The following is a 19,398-nucleotide window of genomic DNA, read 5'->3' on the forward strand; positions in this document are numbered from 1 at the left end:
CGGAACCCTTGTTGATGCATTCTTTTTCTGCATCTCCAAAATCCATATCTATGTCTCCTATATTCTGAAAAATAATAATATGTAAAAAATAAACATTTTGTGTTATCATGTATAAGGCACAGACAAAGAATGATTAGCTATATACCTCTTCTTGTCGTGTTTCAGTCCGGCCTGTCATCGTTATATCAATGTGTATGTCGGAACCCATCACTTTTTATCTGTGATGAAATATAAATGATATTTGCTACTGCATGAAATAAGACTCAATATAATATACTCCCTCCGTTCGGAAATACTTGTCCTAGAAATGGATAAAATGGATGTATCTATAACTAAAATAAGTCTAGATACAATCATTTCTAGGACAAGTATTTTCGGTCGGAGGGAGTATAATAAAATTAAGAGTGAAACAAACACAACTGTTTTATTTTGTAAAAAGAAAAACTATTTTTCATATTATTACAAAAAAGATGTTGCATTTCTTTCGGAGCAAACAACCAACTATAATGTTCATATATAAATAATATGTCATCTGAAATTTCTTAAATCATTTTAATCTATTTATATATTCTTTTGATAATTTTCAATTATTTTTTATAGGCTAAGGAAAATTGTCCGACAAAACTTAAAAACATGCAAGCAATCCAACATAAACCAAGTATATTCGGTTTCTTTTCTCAAAATTTTGATTTTTTTGTGATACTCTGAATATATGTAATAAGTATAAAAAACATTTATTCATATGATCCAATGTATATACTTTAGTGTATTTTTCCTTCGAAGAGCAAACGTCAAAGGCCCAAATTGGCTAACCAGCACGGCCAACCAGCACCCAACCCAGCAGTATTACTCCAAGTTATAAAGAAAAAACAGTATTACTCAAAACCCCTAAAAACAGTATTACTCAAAAAAAAAAACCCAACCAGCACCAGTCTCCCTCACTCTCTCCATTCCCGCACAGTCCTTAGATCTCACCCCCCCCGCGCGCACCCTCGTCTCCCGCGGCGGCGGCGGCGAGGTGCATGAACGCGGCGTGCGGCGCGCCCGCCCCGACGGCGGCGGGGGTGGGCGAGTGGAGGAAGGACTGGCCGCTGCGATCCGGCGGCTTCGCCGTGCTCTGCGACAAGTGCGGGTACGCCTCCCCCTTCCTGCTACCACCTCCCTCCCCCCCTCCCTCACTCCGCGCTTCCTCTGCGGGTGCGTGCGGCTCTGTTCCGAATGGACTGGCTGGCTCGCTAGCTCGTCGGCTGGACGAATCGATTCATCTCGATGCTCTGCCTACCTTTCCCCCCTGCCTTTTCCTCTCGAGGAGAAGATGTTTTGTTCCTTGTTGTGGTTGGGCAATCTGTGGATTTCCTTTTTGTCTTGCGCGTGTAGCAATTTTTCAGAAAAGTGGAGTTGACTCAGTTGTAGCTAGCGTGGATACCTATCAGCGACATATAGAACAGATAATAAGCACTACTTGGTTGTGTGGAGCTCATGTCGAATTCAGATTTCTGTAATCGTTCAGTTACTTAGGGCCGACCCAAAATTGCTTGCAGCAGCTTAGCTAGGGCCGACCCAAAATTCAGATTTTCTACTGAGTGGTTAGATCTTCCTAGCTAGGGATGAATGAGCTCTGACATGGTACTCCTACCAAGAATGGAAGAATACAGACATCTAGCTCTATGCATGAACATTCGAGAGCATTACCGAGAGAAACATACATACAAAGGCTTAAGCAAGACTATACTTTATGATTGACGCACTGCTTTGTCAAATACCCTGCTTCTTTCATGATTTAGACACTTGTATTGTATCTGACAAGATTTTTAAATCCCTTCTATGATTATTTCCCAGAGTTTGAAAGAACTCATACAAAATGAGACGGTGCCCTGCCCCATTGACATAGTTAATAACGCTATTGACGATCACCTAGCCAAGAGGCTCACCGAACTGTGTGGTTCCGAGAACAAATTAGCTGTGGGAAGTGCTGAATATAAAAGAATAATTGAAATGAACCTGGTTAGTATACTTTGTAAGCTTTCTTGTTGCTTCTGTCTGGGTGAACAGTACTGACCACCACCTACTTTTTCAGGGAATAACCTGTCTTTATGTTGATGTTCCGGATTGTGAGATCATAATTTGGAGATGAATCCCGTGCGTACTTTACTTGGTTTCCCGACAGGAGACATGACTATTGTGCTGCTATATGAAGCACCCGTTGGCATTGCAATTTTCTCTTTTGATGGGGACTACCTCAATGATCCAGCAAAGGTTCTTATTTTTTCCTTGCTGATGCTCCTTAAGATTTGGCTGTCATCAATGAAAAACTCAAGATCATCTAATCGATTACTCTGCTTTTTCTACAGGACTTTTGGTAATGCTTGCCACCGCTTGTTAGTAACGCTCCCATTTTTTAATCAATGATCCTGCCTCCTTTCATGATTTAGACAATTGTGTTATACTGTATTTGACAAGCTTCTTAATTATCTTCTATGTTTATTTCTCAGAGTCTGAAAGAATTCGTACGAAATGAGACGGTGCCCTCCCCAGTTGACATAGCTAATAATGCTATTGACGATCACCTGGCCAAGAGGCTCACCGACTTGTGTGGTTATGAGAAGAAATTAGTTGTAGGGTGTACTGAATGTAAAGTAATAATTGAAAAGAACCTGGTTAGTATAACTTTATAAGCATTCTTGTTGCTTGTCAGGGTGAACAATATATTGATCACGATTTGATTTTTCAGGGAATAACATGTCTGCATGTTGACGTTCCGGATTGTGAAATGAGAATTTGCACTCAGAAGAAGCCCATGCATACTTTATCGCCTAAAAGACTATCAGATCCTACTGAAGATTCAACGATATTCTTACATCAACATGACATTACTTGCAAGCTCGAGACGGTGAGCTTACCTCTTGTCCTTCCTTATTTCTCACAAGTTGATGTTCTCCCTTGTCAATGTTAGTACTTTATGTTCTTTCCTACTGTTCTCATCTTCTATAGCAAGCATTAATAAATCTCCTTTGGTTATGCGATGCTAAGATTTCCTGACTTATTGTGTACTTTATTTTCATAGACATACCGTACTGTAAGTTGACAATTGAGAACCTCATTTTGTTATATTCAGCGCTGTACCAACTTCTACAAAATTTTAACCTTTATTTATCTTTTTTTCACTTAAAGCAAATGCTCCTCTTTATCCAGGTTAACGACTATTGTTAAGGAAGCTCATCGCTTGCATCAAATCGAATTGCGTGAAAAGGAACATTTGAAGTTCTTGCGCCTTCTTCTTAAGGATTTTATGATTAAATATGGCATTGACACTGAGAATTGGATTCTGACCCAATTTGCAACAGCTCTGAAGATTATTGTTTTATGCCCCTGGAGCATCGGGTATGTCTGCATGCTTAATTCACTCATTTTTTGTGTGCAGTAGGAGTAGTTTCTAGAAATTTATTGAATTTTGTTTCCAGTAGATGCACTGAATTTCAAAGAAAGAGTACTCTAGGAGTACATGGAGTTTATGCACTGAATTTAGTTTGCAGTAGATGCACTGAAATTTACTGAATTTTGTTTGCAGTAGGAGTATTTGCAGTTCTGAACTGCTAGGAGTACTTGTAGAAGCACTTTGCTGGTGCACCGTGCATATAACTTGAGCAAAGTGTCCTCTGAATTTATATGCACCTAGCACTTCTGTTCATGCCCTCACCTGTTCATGGCCCAGGAGTAAAAGAAAAGGAACAAACATAAATAAGCTACTTCTATACCATTAATCCAGTGGGGTATATCACTGTTGCTTTGACCATCTGTACCATCAATCATCGAAGAACCAATGGCCACATTTCATTTTGATTAGCAGTGACTAATTTAACTTGAGATGCAAATAACCAATTGGTGTAACTGGAGTTCTAATACCAAAGATACTAATCGGTCACAAAAATGACATAGTAAACAAAAATAAATAACATTGACTGTGCCTGATTTGTGGCCACATCATAAATATTTCTCTAATGTAGAACACTCCAGTGGAGTCTAGTTTTACAAGAACGGAGTGATCAAGGCAGTGTGCAATATTTGTGCAGGAAAACAAAGCCGGGTTTAGATGTAGTAGATGATTGATTACAAAACAACAAAAGAATAATATACATAAGAAAACCAGCAAAACGAAAAATAATGTCACATACAGCAAAATTTGGCAACTTGCAAAGTCACAAATCCGAGGCAATATTATTAATACTTGCCTTGTAGTATAAACATAATAAAGTTCAATTGCAAACATCGAAAGATAGAGATATGTACAAAGACACCAAAGAGCACCAAATTACCTGTAGCATAAGAGTAAATCCTCTCACATATTTAAGATCAGACTTCAGCCTGTAAGGACTTCCTTATAGACGATGTTCTTCATCGAGGTCTGTAAGGACAAGGCAGGTCTTTTCCGCTTCTTAGATTTACCGCTTTGCTTCTTGGCATTCTCCTTCTCCTTCTCCTTCTCAATGAGGATCTTTATATTTATCTTTGCGGTGGCTCGAGACAATGCGACATAGAGTTGACCATGAGAGAACACTGGATTAGGTAGGTACACGCCAACAATCGGAATTGTCTGGCCTTGAGCCTTGTTAATCGTCATAGCAAAGCTAAGCCTTACAGGAAATTGCTTCCTCTTGAACTTGAATGGAAACATGTCATTGTCAGACGGGCATAGGGGTATTCGAGGAAGGAATACCCTCCTACCTGCGTGTTGTCCGATCACGATTTCTGCGTTGATGGCGTTCCTCTCGAAACCTCGCACCACAAGCCTTGTCCCTTTACACAGACCATTAGCCGGATCAATATTCCTCAGAAGTATGACAGGGCAGTTGAGCTTCAGTTTGAGTGCATGCGGAGGCAGAACGTTGGGAGTCAATCCATTTAAGAACTCGGGAGCGTAGTAGCCATACGGGTCGTCTTCTGCACTGTCAAAGCTATGGTAGATTACTTCTTCTCCCCAAAAACGCTCTACCATGCGTATGTTTATCTTGTCGACGTTGTCATTCGTGGTGGAGAGGATTGCGCGTGAAGTCATGTAATTCGGATCGGACATGTTGTCATCTAGTCTCGGAAACACATGGTCAATCAGCTTCTCCAGGTCGTCACCCTCGCCTGTAGACGGCACACAAATATCTTCAGGGAGTCGTATGTTTCCTTGATCATCAAGTTCCTCGGTGCCATTGCCTACCCTTAGCAAGTAATCCGCAAACCAGGTGTCATTATGAGCCCTCATGTTGGTGACGAGCCTTAGCGGGCGCATACCCTTCCAGAGGTGTGAACTTCGGAGGGTTGCATCGATTATCTGACCCCGGGACCCCCTCCTGACGACCGGAAGCACCTGCCTGAAGTCCCCGCCAAACACAACAGTTTTTCCCCCAAAGGGTCGGTCCCGTCTTCCCATGATGTCGCGCATGCTGTTGTCCAGTGCCTCGACCGCCTGTCGCTTAGTCATGGTGGCCTCGTCCCATAGTATCAATGAGGCCATCCTCAGTAGCTTAGCGGTACCACTCTGCTTCATGAAGGTGCATGAGGCGCCATCGTCGCATCTCAATGGGATCTTGAACCTCGAGTGGGCAGTCTTGCCTCCAGGCATGATAGAAGCGGCGGCGCCTGACGTCGCGGTAGCGATAGCAATGTTTCCCTCGCTTCGAACCTTGGCGAGCAGCGCCCTGTACAGGAAGGTCTTCCCTGTACCTCCCGAGCCATCAACAAAGAACACACCCCCATCACCGCGTTCAACAGAAGCTAGTATCTCGTCGTATGCAACCCTCTGCTCAGGGTTTAGCGTCGAAGCCAATTTAGTGTCGTTGATGTCAAAATCGACGTTAGATTCCTCGATCACTTCTCTGGCCTCGCCCTCGGTTGGGTCGAACGCATCGTCAATGCATGGAAGAGCGAAATCAGCTATGTCTTTGCCCATGGACTGCAACATACCCCTAATGTCAAGCAACACCATTTGTTCCACCTCAATCGGGCACGTGTGTGATCGCCGATAGTCATCAGACATAGGCTTGAAGTGCCTATCCCATAAACCACGCACGTCGCCTGGCTCACAGTGCACCAAAATTGTTGCGAAGAGCCTCCTGAGCGAACATGGCATCGCCCACTGCTCTGCCTCAGTAAGACAGTCGTCGAGCATGTTATCTGCCTCGATGAGTCCCAACCTTTCGGCAGCCTCTCTAAAGCTCCCGCATAGCCTACCATCCACGGTGAGCAGGTCCTCATAGGATGTCTTGCCAGCAACATGGTTTAGCAGCACACGCAGATAGTATCGCTCCCCCTCGGCAGGATTGGCAGACACAAATTCGACCTATCTGATAACGCTCCACCCGCTCTTTCCAATACTTCTTACCCTTCTGCCATGTGAACCTTCCAGGAAAATCCTTGTACAATATATTCCTAGCCCACGGGTGGTTTTGGTTAGCTTTGAAATACTCTGTCAACATGGATTTGGAAGCATTCTCAGAGGCGACTACGTCGGTTAAGTGAGCTTGCTCATGGAATGCCACCCTATGCATATTCGGGAGATGAAGGGGCAACTATAGTACAGGCGGGTCATTGGCACACAAGGGGAAGCCAAATATCCTCCACATCGCCTCTGGAGGAGTAACCCACCTCGCGTCTACGTATCTTTTGATCTCATCAATGTTACCATCGGCGTCGGGCTGGTCGATGCTGAAAGAAGCCCTATCATGGCCCTTGTATATGTACTTGTAAAGGTATTTGACGGCCTTTATGCTGGAGCAAACCTCAACATTGATGTGGCAATTGAACATCTGCAGAAGGTAAGGGTTATACGGCACAACCCATCTGTTGTCCAACATTTTACCCCGGACCTTAGCCTGCCGACCATTATCTCGACGACGATAAACTGGGTATGAGTCCTTGCCCTGTGCCGTGTTTTCATTGAACGGCCGCGGGTATCTGCACTTGCACTCGTTCTGTTGCATGCACACATTTTTGGGGTTGAGAGCACCGCATGGTCCGTGCATCATATGTTTCACCACCAAGGCATGGAGTTCAGGATACTTCTGCTTGTCTGGGAGCTCGGCAGAAATGAGTCGGTCGTACTGCTCCGGAACGACAAGCTTATAGGTAGAATCCATGATCAACAAAAAGTGTGCGTGGGGGAGGCCCCTCTTCTGGAACTCGACTACATATACATGTGCGACAACACCCAGGATATTCTTCTTGAAGAACAACTCTTTCATAGCCTCTAGCTTGCCATGGAACACACGAGCCACAAGATCAGGTCGGTCTTGCGCTGTCTGACCAGGAAATAACTCATTCGTTATCTCTTCCCAGTTAGGGTTGCAGGTCATGGTCAAGAAGATGTCAGGCTTCCCGTAGGTATGGACAATTGCCATGGCATCCATATGCCTCCGCTTCATGTCACGGTCGCCACGTGGGTACGTTCCAGGGAGCACTATCCTTACGCCAACAGCGCTTGCCCGGGTCTCGCCGGATGTAATTGCATCAACAACTCCTTTATACAGGTCGGCACGGATCTTTGTCTGGTTTTTCCTGTACCATTTCAACCTACAACTCTCAATCTTGATGTACATGTCCACCCCCCATTGCTGGAGCAATCGTGCTCCACAGAGTATGGGATTGAATATCCCAGGTCGTGTCTGGAGCATGTAACAGTAGTAGTCTCTCACCGAGACGTATAACCTGCTATTCCCCTCTGCACATGGATATGAGTAACGCGGACATTAGGATTCATATGAGAAGTATACAATTCATCTAAACGACAGAATACACATAAGGCTTACCTGCATCCTCCTCATCATCATCATCACGTCTACCTCTTGGTTGTTGCACAACCGGCCAAGGGACGTCACGTTTAGGTAGTTTCGGGTGCCAACCGAGCTCCCCCCTTGGGTAGAAGAGTGGGTAAGAGAGCGGGTCATACGAGCCAGCCGTCACATGTATACTGTGCCTCTGGTTGTCATTCCCGCAAAGTGTAATCCTACGATCGAACCTCTTCGCTAGGTCAGTGCCCTCCACCCAAATTGCAGCGACCTCAGATGACAGAGGTCTATTATACTTCCGTTGGTCTAGTCTCTGGTCAGTGTTGAGGTCTATCCTGTAATCGTCGAGGTTGTCCCTGTGCGCACCCAAACTCCTGAACTGCTGGGAGTACGGGTTTTCCCTGAGTATGTCCACTAACTTTCTGACGACATCCTGGTCTAATTGCTCGGTGGCAGCCTTGCGATGGGTTAGGCCTGGGTCGTCGTCGTAGAAGTACAACTGTAGATGCTCTGGACGGGATGTTGGCCCGAAGGAATGAACATTGTGGTAGATGGTGCCGTGCGCCCGAAATGTGTACACCCCAGACTTCATGTTTGTGTAGCTTTCATCGAGGCTGACGCCGAGGGTTGTGAAGAAGTGGCCGTTGAAGAACCGTATGTTCTCCCGAAAATGCCTTGAGTCCGCATCCATGCTAGACCAAAGCCTCATTAGCTCCGGGATGGGCTCCGGTTGCTTCAGCTCGATCTGCCCACTGCGACAGCAGAATCCCGGGGCCTCGGACACAAACTTCTTGGCCTTGCAGTGATCGCAGTTCGCCGCGTGCTTCAGGATGTGTGTGTGGTCTGGGAGGTTTGAGTAGACATAGTCCAGTGGATCATGGTCGACATAGGTATTGTGACTTGAGTCTTCCAATTCGTCGTGCTCCATGTCATCAGCATCTGAGCCTGCAAACAATGTTTATAATTAGTGTGATATTCCCAACGGGTGGATGTTGCTCAAGTCGGTGTACATACCTTCACCAGCAAACAGGTAATACTCATCGTCAAAGAGGTTGTCAGGGTTGACATTATCAGTCATGAGACGACTAAGGTAAGCGTCCATCTCGTCTGCTCAAGTGCGAAACCAATAAATGAGGGTTCAGTCTCAAGGGACGCGTGGAGAGTAAGGATGGGATTGTTACCTTCACTTCTGATAGTGTACTCCGGCGTGCTAGATGAGGTTGAGGCACCGTGTGCTTCAACTACGGTAGGTTGTCCAGTTGAGCTCATTTCCGGTATGGAGATGGACCTGACAGTCGGGGTCTTCACCCTACCTGCAAAGCTTTCATTACGACGATCTAGCAGGGCGTTCCTCTCACCACGTGGCACCTTCGTACATGATTTCCGCTTGCCAATTTTCTCCTGACGCTTCTTCGCCGCCATACTTCCCTTGCAAGATCGCTCTCTCGTCCTAGGCTGAGCTCTGGACGCATGCCTTTGCTGGTCAGCTCCATTATCCGCTATTGTTAGCGGATCATTGGTTTGCTGGTCGGCACTTGTTAGGTGCTCATTGATTTTGCTGAGGTTGCCATCTACAGCACCACCTAAGGTTCTGCTTAGATAGGCACCTGCAACATTTTTGAATCATTATAAATATCTGATGAATGATTACAAAATGAAAGATGACCGTTGATGGGATAACTACCATCCGTTTCGATGTTGCGAATGTATGTGGGGGCCGCCTTGACGGTAGGAGCATGATCCTCGCACATGATGCCTATTCATTGAGATGGTAAGAAAGAGACGGTACAACTGAAAATTTGTGTAGAAGAGTGACAGTACCCAATTCTTACCATCGGTACCGACAGGGTACGTCGGCATACTCATTGCAGGGCCCCCATCTAGACACACAGATGTGGACCGAAAGTCAGGTGTTGCGTGAGAGTCAGACATTGTGCTAGTTAGATCTGGACGCGGCATTGCGATCGATTCAGCACACAGAGTGTTTTTCTTTGCAGCATACTTTGCCTTTCTCTGAGCACTCGACTCGCCCATCTCATCAGAAGTCATGCTTTCTCGGTGTTGCATGCGCCATTCTCTTTGATTTTGATTTTTTTGTTGAAGATCAATCATTCCGTTATCCACATTCTTCCGATAATCTGCTCGCCTCTGCGCATTTTCCTGCTCCCTTTGCCCGTCCCTTAACCTTAAGTTACGCTTGCGTTCTTTATCATTTTGACGCCTAGCTTGTTTTTTATCATGAATGACACCAGATGCAGTTGAAGGAGGCAACGGGGCAGGCTGATTTTCATCTTGTTGCTTTCTGGCTGCCTCCTCTTTTTTCTTTCAATAAGCAGCTCGCCTCCGAGCCTTTATTTGCTCTTTTTTCTCGTCAAGGTCCACCGAGGTTGGTTGACACCCATTAGTGATGTCACCGAGAGGTAACAGGGGAACATTTTGGATATCTGCACGGAGGGTTTAGGGTCTTCATTGTTCAACAAGAATTCATGTAGTAGACTCACACTTACTTTATATAGCTGCACGGGCTGGTTAAACAATGATGTATAGCTGGACGTAGTTGGGTTGGCTGGTTGAAGCTAGTTCTTTATCTAACGATTATTATTTAAATAATCCCTCCGTGCCCATACATAAAGTGTAAATATGGACTCAAAAGTCGTATGTCTGACCTATATCGACTTTCCAAATTTGTGTTACTTCAACATAAATGATGAGGAATTGTATGTAGAACACAGTGGTCAACTATTGGTCAATTATTTTATTCACTATTCTTGGTCAATTATTCATGGGATTGAATTGCATGGAAACATGTGTCGCCTACATTCTTAACTAAGAAAGTATATACGGTCATCGTATTGCTGAAACATAAAACATCCTTACCTGATTTCGTAAGGGCAGCTAGATTTTCATCTTGTTGCTTGCTGGCTGCCTCCTCTTTTTTCTTTCGATAAGCAGCTCGCCTCCGAGCCTTTATTTGCTCTTTTTTCTCGTCAAGGTCCACCGAGGTTGGTTGACACCCATTAGTGATATCACCGAGAGGTAACAGGGGTACATTTTGCATATCTGCATGTACATTGATATTAACCTTATATTCTGGAATAGAGGGAGTATATATACTATCCTCGCAGTGCCGACACATAAATCATTCTTACCTGATATCGTAAGGGAAGACAAATTTCCATCTTGTTGCTTGACGGTAGCCTCCTCTTCTTTCGATAAGCAGCTCGCCTCCGAGCATTTATTTGCTCTTTTTTCTCGTCAAGGTCCACTGAGGTAGGTTGACACCCATCAGTGATATCACCGAGAGGGGACAGGGTAACATTTTGCACATCTGCTTGTACATTGATGGTACCCTCATCATTTTTCGTCGGATATTAACATTATATTGTGGAATGGAGGGAGTATATATACTATTATCGTAGTCCGACACATAAAACATTCTTACCTGATATCGTAAGGGCAGACAGATTTTCATCTTGTTGCTTGACGGTAGCCTCCTCTTTTTTCTTTCGATAAGCAGCTCGCCTCCGAGATTTTATGAACTCTCTTTTTTCGTCAAGGTCCATAGAGGATGGTTGATAAGCATTAGTGATATCACTGAGAGGATGGTGTGGAACATTCTGCGGCCTCTTTTCCTCTTTATCACGTTGCATGCTAGCTAGTTCTTTTGTCAGATTACTGAGAGCCGGCAATGAATCTACAGTATATAGGAATGAGATTGGGTGGCTGTCTGCATCATGTAAACATAACAAAATATTGGACCGAAATAAGGCAAAGTTGTAGGCACATGGTGTTAACCTTTCAGCAACATAATACTTACCCGTAATCAGATGGGAAGGTTGATGAACATATGTCCTTTCACAATCGGTCTGTTCAAGTATCATCCATGCCGAGGGAGTAATATGGACTCCTACAAGTCACACGCTTGATCCATTAGAATTGGTTCTGCCCAAGTCTGTTAGGTACGATTTATCACATAAAAAGCACAAATGTAAGCTCTGTATATATGCACAGCCTTAATACCTGGACTACTTGGGTAAATCTTGTGAACATCGTCGGCTACATGTATAACCCCTTCGTTAGAGTCGTCAACATTTGTCCCCTCCATCGGGCCTGCAACATCTCCTGTGATGGTGTTTGACATGTATAAGAAAATATGTAGCCGAACATATACATGGAGGTACACATATACCTGGTGTATCATATGTGCTATCACCATCGGTCTCAAATATCATCAGTTCCGAGGGAGTAATATGGACTCCTACAAGTCACACGCTTGATACATTAGAATTGGTTGTGCCCAAGTCTATTAGGTATGATTTATCACATAAAAAGGATAAAATTAAGCTTTGTATATTTGCACAGCCTTATACCTGGACTACGTGGGTAAATTTTGTCAACATCATCGGCTACGGGTATGATCCCTTCGTTAGAGTCGTCAACATTTGTCCCCTCCATCGGGCCTGCAACACATTCAGTCTCCTGGGATGGTGTTTGACTTGTGTAGCACAATTTATAGGTGAACATATACCTGGAGGTACATGTGATGAGGTCGTCTGTTCCGTTGGCTTGCTGTGTGGAGTCCCCATATGGAACTATTAAAAAAAAGGCATGTCCAACAGACTCAGGTATCCCGCAAATACATGTAAACTGACTTTGCAAGCAGATCACGTGAAATACCAACAGTACTAAAGGCCCGTTCCCATTGTACAGAAATTCAGTCCATAAGGGCAGCTTGTTACAGATTTATGAGTTTTGCTATACATATCAAAATAGAAAGACATGTCCAACAGACTTTGCTACCTTTCAATTTTTTGTAAACTGACTATGTTGATTTACATGTTAAAAATTCAATATGCTAAGATGAACTGTTCATCTGATTGCAGCCAGATGAAGGCCGTCGAAGATCACAAGGGCAGCTTGCTATTGTACAGGATTTCAACACATAAGGGCAGCTTGTTACATTTTACAGAAACTCATGATGTTGGCAATGGTAAGGGGGCGAAATCATGAAGGCACGGTTGGGTTGCAAGGTGCTCAAACTCTCATATTGCGATTTGCCTACAACTTTGTTGGTATGTTTGGTTGTTTGTAGTTTGTTTCTGTGACCTGTACTAAACTATATAGCAGCTATTTGCAGTCTGACATACATCTGCATATACAAAACTCAGAGAAGTCATGGAAAAAACTTGCTGTTAAGCAACTATATGGGGCGTCAGAAAGAACTTCAGTCATTTGTTTGAAGCGCAGATCTGTACACGAATACCCTAGAAACATGAGTAGTCTCGTAGATCTTTTAGCAGGTATTGAACATGAGTCCATCAGGATCGCCCTGATTTGTACACGAAGACCTTACAAACAAAACCCATGTTCATACCTGGGGTTGAAACCGTACAGCATACCTGGGGTTGAAACCACCCTGCGTCCTCAGCGGCGCCGACGGGAGCTCCTACGTCTGTGGCGGCGATCCAGAAACGTGGATGCGAGATCCGTCTGGCGGCGGCGCTGTCGAGTGCGCAGATCGCACGACGGCTGCGCAGATCGCACGACGGTGGCGATCCAGATGGAATCAGGTGGCGAGATCCGGCGGGGTCTGGGGATTGGCAGCAGGGCGATCCCGCTGGACTCAGGCGGCGCTGTTTCTTTGGGCTACGTGGGTGGGGTTGGGTGGGTGGGTGTGGGGGTGAGGGGACGAAAAAAACCAGACAAAAAAAAACCCAGACGAAAGTGGTGGGACGAAAAAAAGCCGTGGACGCAATCCTACCAACTCAGACATTAGGAGTAGAGATGGACGAGTTGGTTGAATAGTACGGTTTATTTTCGTCCCACCACTTTCAATCGTTTTTTTTTTCGCTGGTTTTTTCCGTCTCCCCTCCCACCACCCTACCAGTTTATCTTTTCACCACTATTTCCTTATAAACAAACACTTTCCTACCGTACAAAAAGTCATAAATCTAACTTTCCTAACTTAGCCTAATCAATCGATCCATCTCATTAATGGAATTTGCTTTAGGAAACAAATAATGGATTTGAAGGAAACAAATAAAGGACTTTTAAGGGAAAATCCAATTGACTAATCGACAAATATGTATATGAACCTTCCTTCTTCAAAACTCCACTCGGTCCTGATGGTAGGTATCGACGTTGTTTCGTTCGTCCTCCCTCAAACATGTAAAAAAGGAAACTCCTCCCGCAAAACAGCCATGATTCACGGACGCGGGATCATTCCCCACCAAGATTCCCATCCCTCCGCGAATCTACACGTCGACATTTTGCCATTCACATCCGTGCCAGATCCCTCACCGCATTGTCTCCCCCATCCCTCATTGCACCATGGCAGCTCCCTCCATAGCACCACATCGGCTTATAGTCACGTCGCGCTAGGTATGGGTCCACGGGAGCTAGCGCCCGGCGGCCCCAGGTCCAGTGTTACTCGTTCCCGCCACCGGCCTCGCCACCTACATCGACGGCGGGATCCGCAGCCTCCTCCTTCTATTGGGCGATACAAGGATCCGATGTTGTGTGCTGCTCCATCTACACGCTTTCTTTCTTATAGGAATCGGCTTCGCAGGTTAGTCCTCGATCTTCCATGTGGCTTACTGAATTTGAAGTAGTGATGGAACTATGATCTGAGGCAAATGTGTGCAGATATTCAGTAGCTGAAGTCTCCCGATTGATAACATACACGTTAGTACTCTGAACCTCCAAATTCCCTGCTCTGTTCTTCCAGAAGATACATTAATAGATCCTTTTTTTCTAGAGATGAGCCTACATTTTTATATGCTAACATCGTTGTTATTCATGAGAACAAAACAACACCATCAATTTTAACACATATTTTGAGTTTTACTGATTTGTCTGGAGGTAGAATTTGTGCATTATCAATTCAAGAAATGGGGGCATTGTTTGGGCAAGCCACCATTGAGATGTTTCCGCAAATGACATGATACACCATCATACTTTCTATTTTCTGCATTAGTTTCAGTTTATTGCAATATTTTTAAACTTCTTTCTATCATAAACATAAGTACATGTGATCCCTTTTAATTAGCCCAAGTTTTTTAATAAATGGTAGGATGGTATTTCTTCTGATAAAATATATTAGAACAATCCAAGTTTTGTTCTTGGCACTATACAAGTGCATCTCCTATTTTATTGTAATAGCATGATGCACTTAATTTTCTTATGAGTGATAATTCAATGTGATTATATGATTATTGGAGCTCATATATTTTTTTAAGCAATGCAGCATGTGGTATTGTTTTTCATTTGTCATAGACAGTAGTAAAGGGAAAATCTGGTCGAAAAGTATGTGGTGTACAGTTTATAAAAACTTGCCGGGCTGATAAAAATGAAATATGATTTAGTGTTACAAGAAGAGAGATCTTGATTCATGGCTTTGATTTGTTTGAATTATTTATTTTCAGCTTTATGCTTCATAAATCAGCATGCTGATGCTTGGTACTATAATCATGTGACCTACCAGATCGAGGCCCGGATACACAAGAGGCAGTACCAAGCAGCTACAACTCTCCGGCGACAGCAACAACAAGGCATGTTGCCTTCTATGCTTTTTCGGAACCTAGCTATTCATGTGCTTTTCTTATCACCCTGGATCAAATAATAGTTGTCAAAGCTCTTGACTTAAGGCATTCAAATTTATACAAATATTTTCTTGAATAGTTGCTCGAATATTTTGTACATCTATGTTTTATTATTCACATCTCAAAATAATGTTCTGTAATCAGGATGCATGATTGGCATGGAGTATGGATCATCTTGCCATGTTGTGTTCTTCTTGTGTTTAAGATTGTGTTTTTGCAGATGAAGATGTTAATCCTGCTGATGCGCGCCGCTGTCGTCGGGATATTTGCGAGGGGAAGCACCCTTTTCGAGAGATTTCAGAGAAGAAGTATGTTCCCTCGGCTTCTTCTTCGGTTGGTTTATTTTTGGGCACGCCGCCTCCTGGTCTGAGTGGTGTTTCAGTTGGTGCTCTGCCGCAGGCCTCTGTCCTCGCGTGGTACTTCTGTTTCACATGGCCATTGCCGGTCTTCCTAATTCTGCTGTCTCGCCGACAGCTCCTGCGGCCCCTCTCTTTGCTGGTGCATTGGCTGCTGTGCTAGATATTTCGTCTTTGTGCTCTTCTTGCTTGGTGGATATTCATATGTACAGATGCTGGCTTCCCATCTATTTTGCAAAGGACAATTTCTTCTAGTTCTAATGTGCGCACGAGAGGGGGGCGTCAGGGTTCGTTGTCAGCTAGCTGTCTGAATCTTCGTGCTTCGGATTGGTCTGATGATCTACAGCACGTACGACGGTATGCATCCTTCTCACGTACATGTCCCCATTGTGGATAATTTGGTGCTAGATTTTACTGTTGTTCGTGAGTAATTTTCCTTGAATTTTCCGTTCTCGCAAGCCATTTTTTATTGTTGTTTCCTCTTTAGAATAATTGTTTATGAATTTTTTAGGAGGACAACAGAATTCTACTGAATTGTGGCGGCGCCGTCGAGAGATTGATGAAGGAAAACGTCCTGTGTTGGGTTCTTCAGGTTTACCTCGACTTTTTGCATTTTGATTTATTCCTCCCCCGCTTCTTAACTTGTTCCCGCTGATGGGGTGTCTCTCCCGGGTATATAGTCTAGACACGTTTCTTCCATGTGGTTGTTCCCATCTTCTGGGGCCTCTTTCTCTCGGCCGTAGGTGTTGGCAGTCCAGCCAACCACGGGTATTCTCTTCTTCGAGATCTAGACCATCTTTTGTGTCTGGATGACACCAGACTTAAATTCTCGATCTATGCGCCCGGGTATGTTTCATTTAGTTGTAATTTATTGTTCATTCTCTGTTCTGCATGTTTAGTTGTTTGTCTAAATGTTCAACTCCCGACGACACATCATCGGGCCACCTCTACCATCACCGTCGAACTGCCGTTGTTGTGTTGCCGTCGAGTTGCTGGCGTTGCAACATCGCCGACTGCTGCTGATATGATCATTGTGGAGCTGCGACGGTGCTGCCTGACTTGGAGCCGAGAGAAAGAATAGGAAGAGATGCGAGAGAGGAGAACCTAGAGCTCTGTATTAATTTCTTTCTTGCTCATTGAGTTACAAGTGTTGTGGTTTTGTAAGCCAACCCAACAAACCATGGTTGAAGCCCCCCACACACATTAACTTAACACACGCACTCGAAGCTGGCGTGGTGGCACCACCACTTCCCACCCCTTACCGGTGGTGCACTCCTGCATATAAGTCCCCTCGGGCGTGACATCTCAACGTACACGCAACGCTGCATCAATCTTTTGACATATCATTGTATATTCAAATGCTCATGATTTAGATGAAGTGGAAAAATCCATATAGTACTTGTTCTTCTCTGAACACATTAGTTTCATGTGGCTTCTGAGGTTGTGCCTTCCGGGATTTAAAGCAGCATTAGCAGTACTATGTACTCGTACGCACAATTGACTAATAAGATTGTACTACCACTTGCATTCCTTTTGTTAGTATGCACGCAATCTACTATTCTTTCCGCATTCAGATTGTGCCTTGTGGTGTGTTTATTTGATTCAGATTGTGCCTGAACTAGCGGGAGCCTCTGAAGCAGCGAGAGAGTAACGGATGGGGAAACTGGTAGATCCTTTTGTGTGGACGACAACTCGACGGTGGCAACTCGACCAGGTTTGCCTTGAGAAGGCCAGACTATGCGAGAGATTTGGCGCGTGTAGTTTATTTTGTCGCTAATTACGGTGGAGTGTGGTTAGATTATCAGCTTTGTTAGATGAATAGGGCATGGAAGGAGCGGTGGATATGAGCTCCTACGGCATAACTACTATGCCTTGAGCAACGTCAGAGGAGCCGACTCCCGCTGAGAATACATTTTATTTTCTTTAGCCGATTAATTCCAATAATTAATGAGGGCTGATGCACCCCGGGAGCAGCTGCCAAGATGGAAGTTTTAGCAAATAGGACGCCTTCCATCGAAGGGAAACTACGACCAACTCCGCTCTCGTTGGCTGGCGATGCATGACGAGGCCAAAGGACAACTTGGTGCTACACAAATGAATCAAGGAGAACATGCTAACAGACCAGCAACGTGCTAGGAGGCCAACGGGAGCATTACCTGGTGTTGACCGGCGGGCAAATGACATCATATATGTTTTTGTCCAACCAAGGTAACCCTCCAAACAGTGCCCTAATAGTCATCTATTCCTTAATGTTTTGGCCTGGAAACAAGTTTAGTTGCAACTCTTTTGCTATCAAGTTTTCCAAATTTCGTTCACTAGGGTTCCTTTCTTATTATCATCTTCCAGATATATATTTTTGTAATTACATGAATTCAGTTCTACTTCTATCGTGTCTCCTTTTCACATGTTTGCATCCAGCTGAATATCCATCTACATGCAGGATTTTTTCACATGTGTAGTGCAGTCTAAAAATTATAAGCTAGGATGTTATGCCCTACCATCTGCAAGAACAATGGATTGTGTACTGAACATAAGTTTTTTTGCAAGTTTGCTCTTAGTTATGTCTTTGGCGGGGCATACTTGATCATAAATTTTGTACGAAAGGTAATAGCTAAAAATACGTATGCAGTTGTTACTTAAATATCAGATTGTTCTATATTGTTTAGATTTAATTGGAGAATGCAACTTAATCAATTATGTCATGTATTGGCAATAAGGGGTGCCGGTCAACCTACTAGGAGATGGCATATATGGGCCTTGAGGACATGGCACCGTTCAGGAGGGCGGCATTCCGACAACACTCCAGCATAGACTCATCGTGATACATGGACATGGGCTGGTAAACAGAGGTAACAGGGAGCCTGAACATCAGCACATCAAGAAGGAAGCTGATGATGATGAATACGACCATCTTGGCATGGATTGCTGCTGCTGCCATGCCCATGTCCAGCAACATGTTGTTGTGCCAGTGCTGCAACCTTCTACTCCAAACACGATCGCAGGCAATGTGGTCATGAACTTTTGGGATACTTAATGTTCCCTGTATTTTTCTAGCAATGTCTTAGGTAGGACGTAGATGCAAGGGCTCATATAAATATCAATGAATTGATATTAGTTACCATGATAATTTGGTTATATATATGACCATATCCGAATCATTTTAGGCTTATAATGGCATTTGTTTTAATGATTTATTTATAGAGTATTACAATGGTGACAATGGAGGGATTCTTCTCTTTTTGTATACCATGTATTTTTCATGTTTATACCTTCACCGCGGGTCTCTAAATCTAAACAAAAAAAAGGTCATTTTCATTTTCTTTACTTTACTATGTTTCGTATACTTACATTATGTTCTTGTAACTGCATGATGGTAGCACTTGTTTTTTCTTTCTATTTGTTTCCTTTTATCCAAAATTTTAACTGAACTAGGTAGGATGCCACAACCTATTTAGCCTCTTTTGTGTGATTGCATGCTGATAAACTTATGAAACAGATGATAGATTAGGTGTGCATGTAATGAGATGGTGTGGTTGATTGAGATGATGCTAGAGTGACGCAGTGTGGCAACGAGAGAAGGAGGTGAGTTGAGAGGTAGGTAAAGAGGGTATAAGAGGAGAAATAAAGAAACAATTGTTTTTTTCTTTCTATTAAAGCATACATATCTAC

At 43.9% G+C, this 19,398-nt stretch overlaps 2 protein-coding genes across 31 annotated transcripts; one reads left to right on the top strand and one right to left on the bottom strand.

Annotated features, from left to right (window-relative positions):
* Positions 1-911: 911 nt before the first annotated feature.
* Positions 912-19,003, top strand: LOC125520608 (uncharacterized). Of its 26 annotated transcripts, none has more exons than XM_087535212.1 (16): positions 912-1,132; positions 1,840-2,004; positions 2,078-2,256; positions 2,352-2,378; positions 2,493-2,657; positions 2,732-2,890; positions 3,193-3,381; positions 12,656-14,340; positions 14,418-14,456; positions 15,256-15,322; positions 15,594-15,681; positions 15,773-16,086; positions 16,241-16,321; positions 17,336-17,937; positions 18,170-18,333; positions 18,447-19,003. In XM_087535212.1, exons 8-12 carry the CDS (start codon positions 13,856-13,858, stop codon positions 15,982-15,984), a joined length of 891 nt encoding a protein of 296 aa, XP_087391338.1. In that variant the 5' UTR covers positions 912-1,132; positions 1,840-2,004; positions 2,078-2,256; positions 2,352-2,378; positions 2,493-2,657; positions 2,732-2,890; positions 3,193-3,381; positions 12,656-13,855; the 3' UTR covers positions 15,985-16,086; positions 16,241-16,321; positions 17,336-17,937; positions 18,170-18,333; positions 18,447-19,003. The 26 variants fall into 26 exon arrangements, 16 of the variants coding, with proteins under 16 accessions (XP_087391338.1, XP_087391343.1, XP_087391342.1 ...); XM_087535217.1 differs by having other exon boundaries at positions 18,277-18,333; XM_087535216.1 differs by having other exon boundaries at positions 18,288-18,333.
* Positions 7,765-11,988, bottom strand: LOC125520607 (uncharacterized). 5 transcript variants are annotated; one of them, XM_087535206.1, is made up of 5 exons: positions 11,793-11,988; positions 11,590-11,679; positions 11,215-11,466; positions 10,922-11,100; positions 8,698-10,832 (listed from the first exon to the last, which is right to left on the bottom strand). In XM_087535206.1, exons 1-5 carry the CDS (start codon positions 11,986-11,988, stop codon positions 10,740-10,742), a joined length of 810 nt encoding a protein of 269 aa, XP_087391332.1. In that variant the 3' UTR covers positions 8,698-10,739. The 5 variants fall into 5 exon arrangements, with proteins under 5 accessions (XP_087391331.1, XP_087391329.1, XP_087391330.1 ...); XM_087535205.1 differs by having other exon boundaries at positions 7,765-11,100; positions 11,793-11,897; XM_087535203.1 differs by having other exon boundaries at positions 7,765-11,100; positions 11,215-11,679; positions 11,793-11,897.
* Positions 19,004-19,398: the final 395 nt, after the last annotated feature.

This window comes from Triticum urartu, chromosome 7A (genome assembly GCF_056163025.1).
Source record: "Triticum urartu cultivar PI428250 chromosome 7A, HENAU_Tu73, whole genome shotgun sequence".
NCBI classification, from domain to species: domain Eukaryota; kingdom Viridiplantae; phylum Streptophyta; class Magnoliopsida; order Poales; family Poaceae; genus Triticum; species Triticum urartu.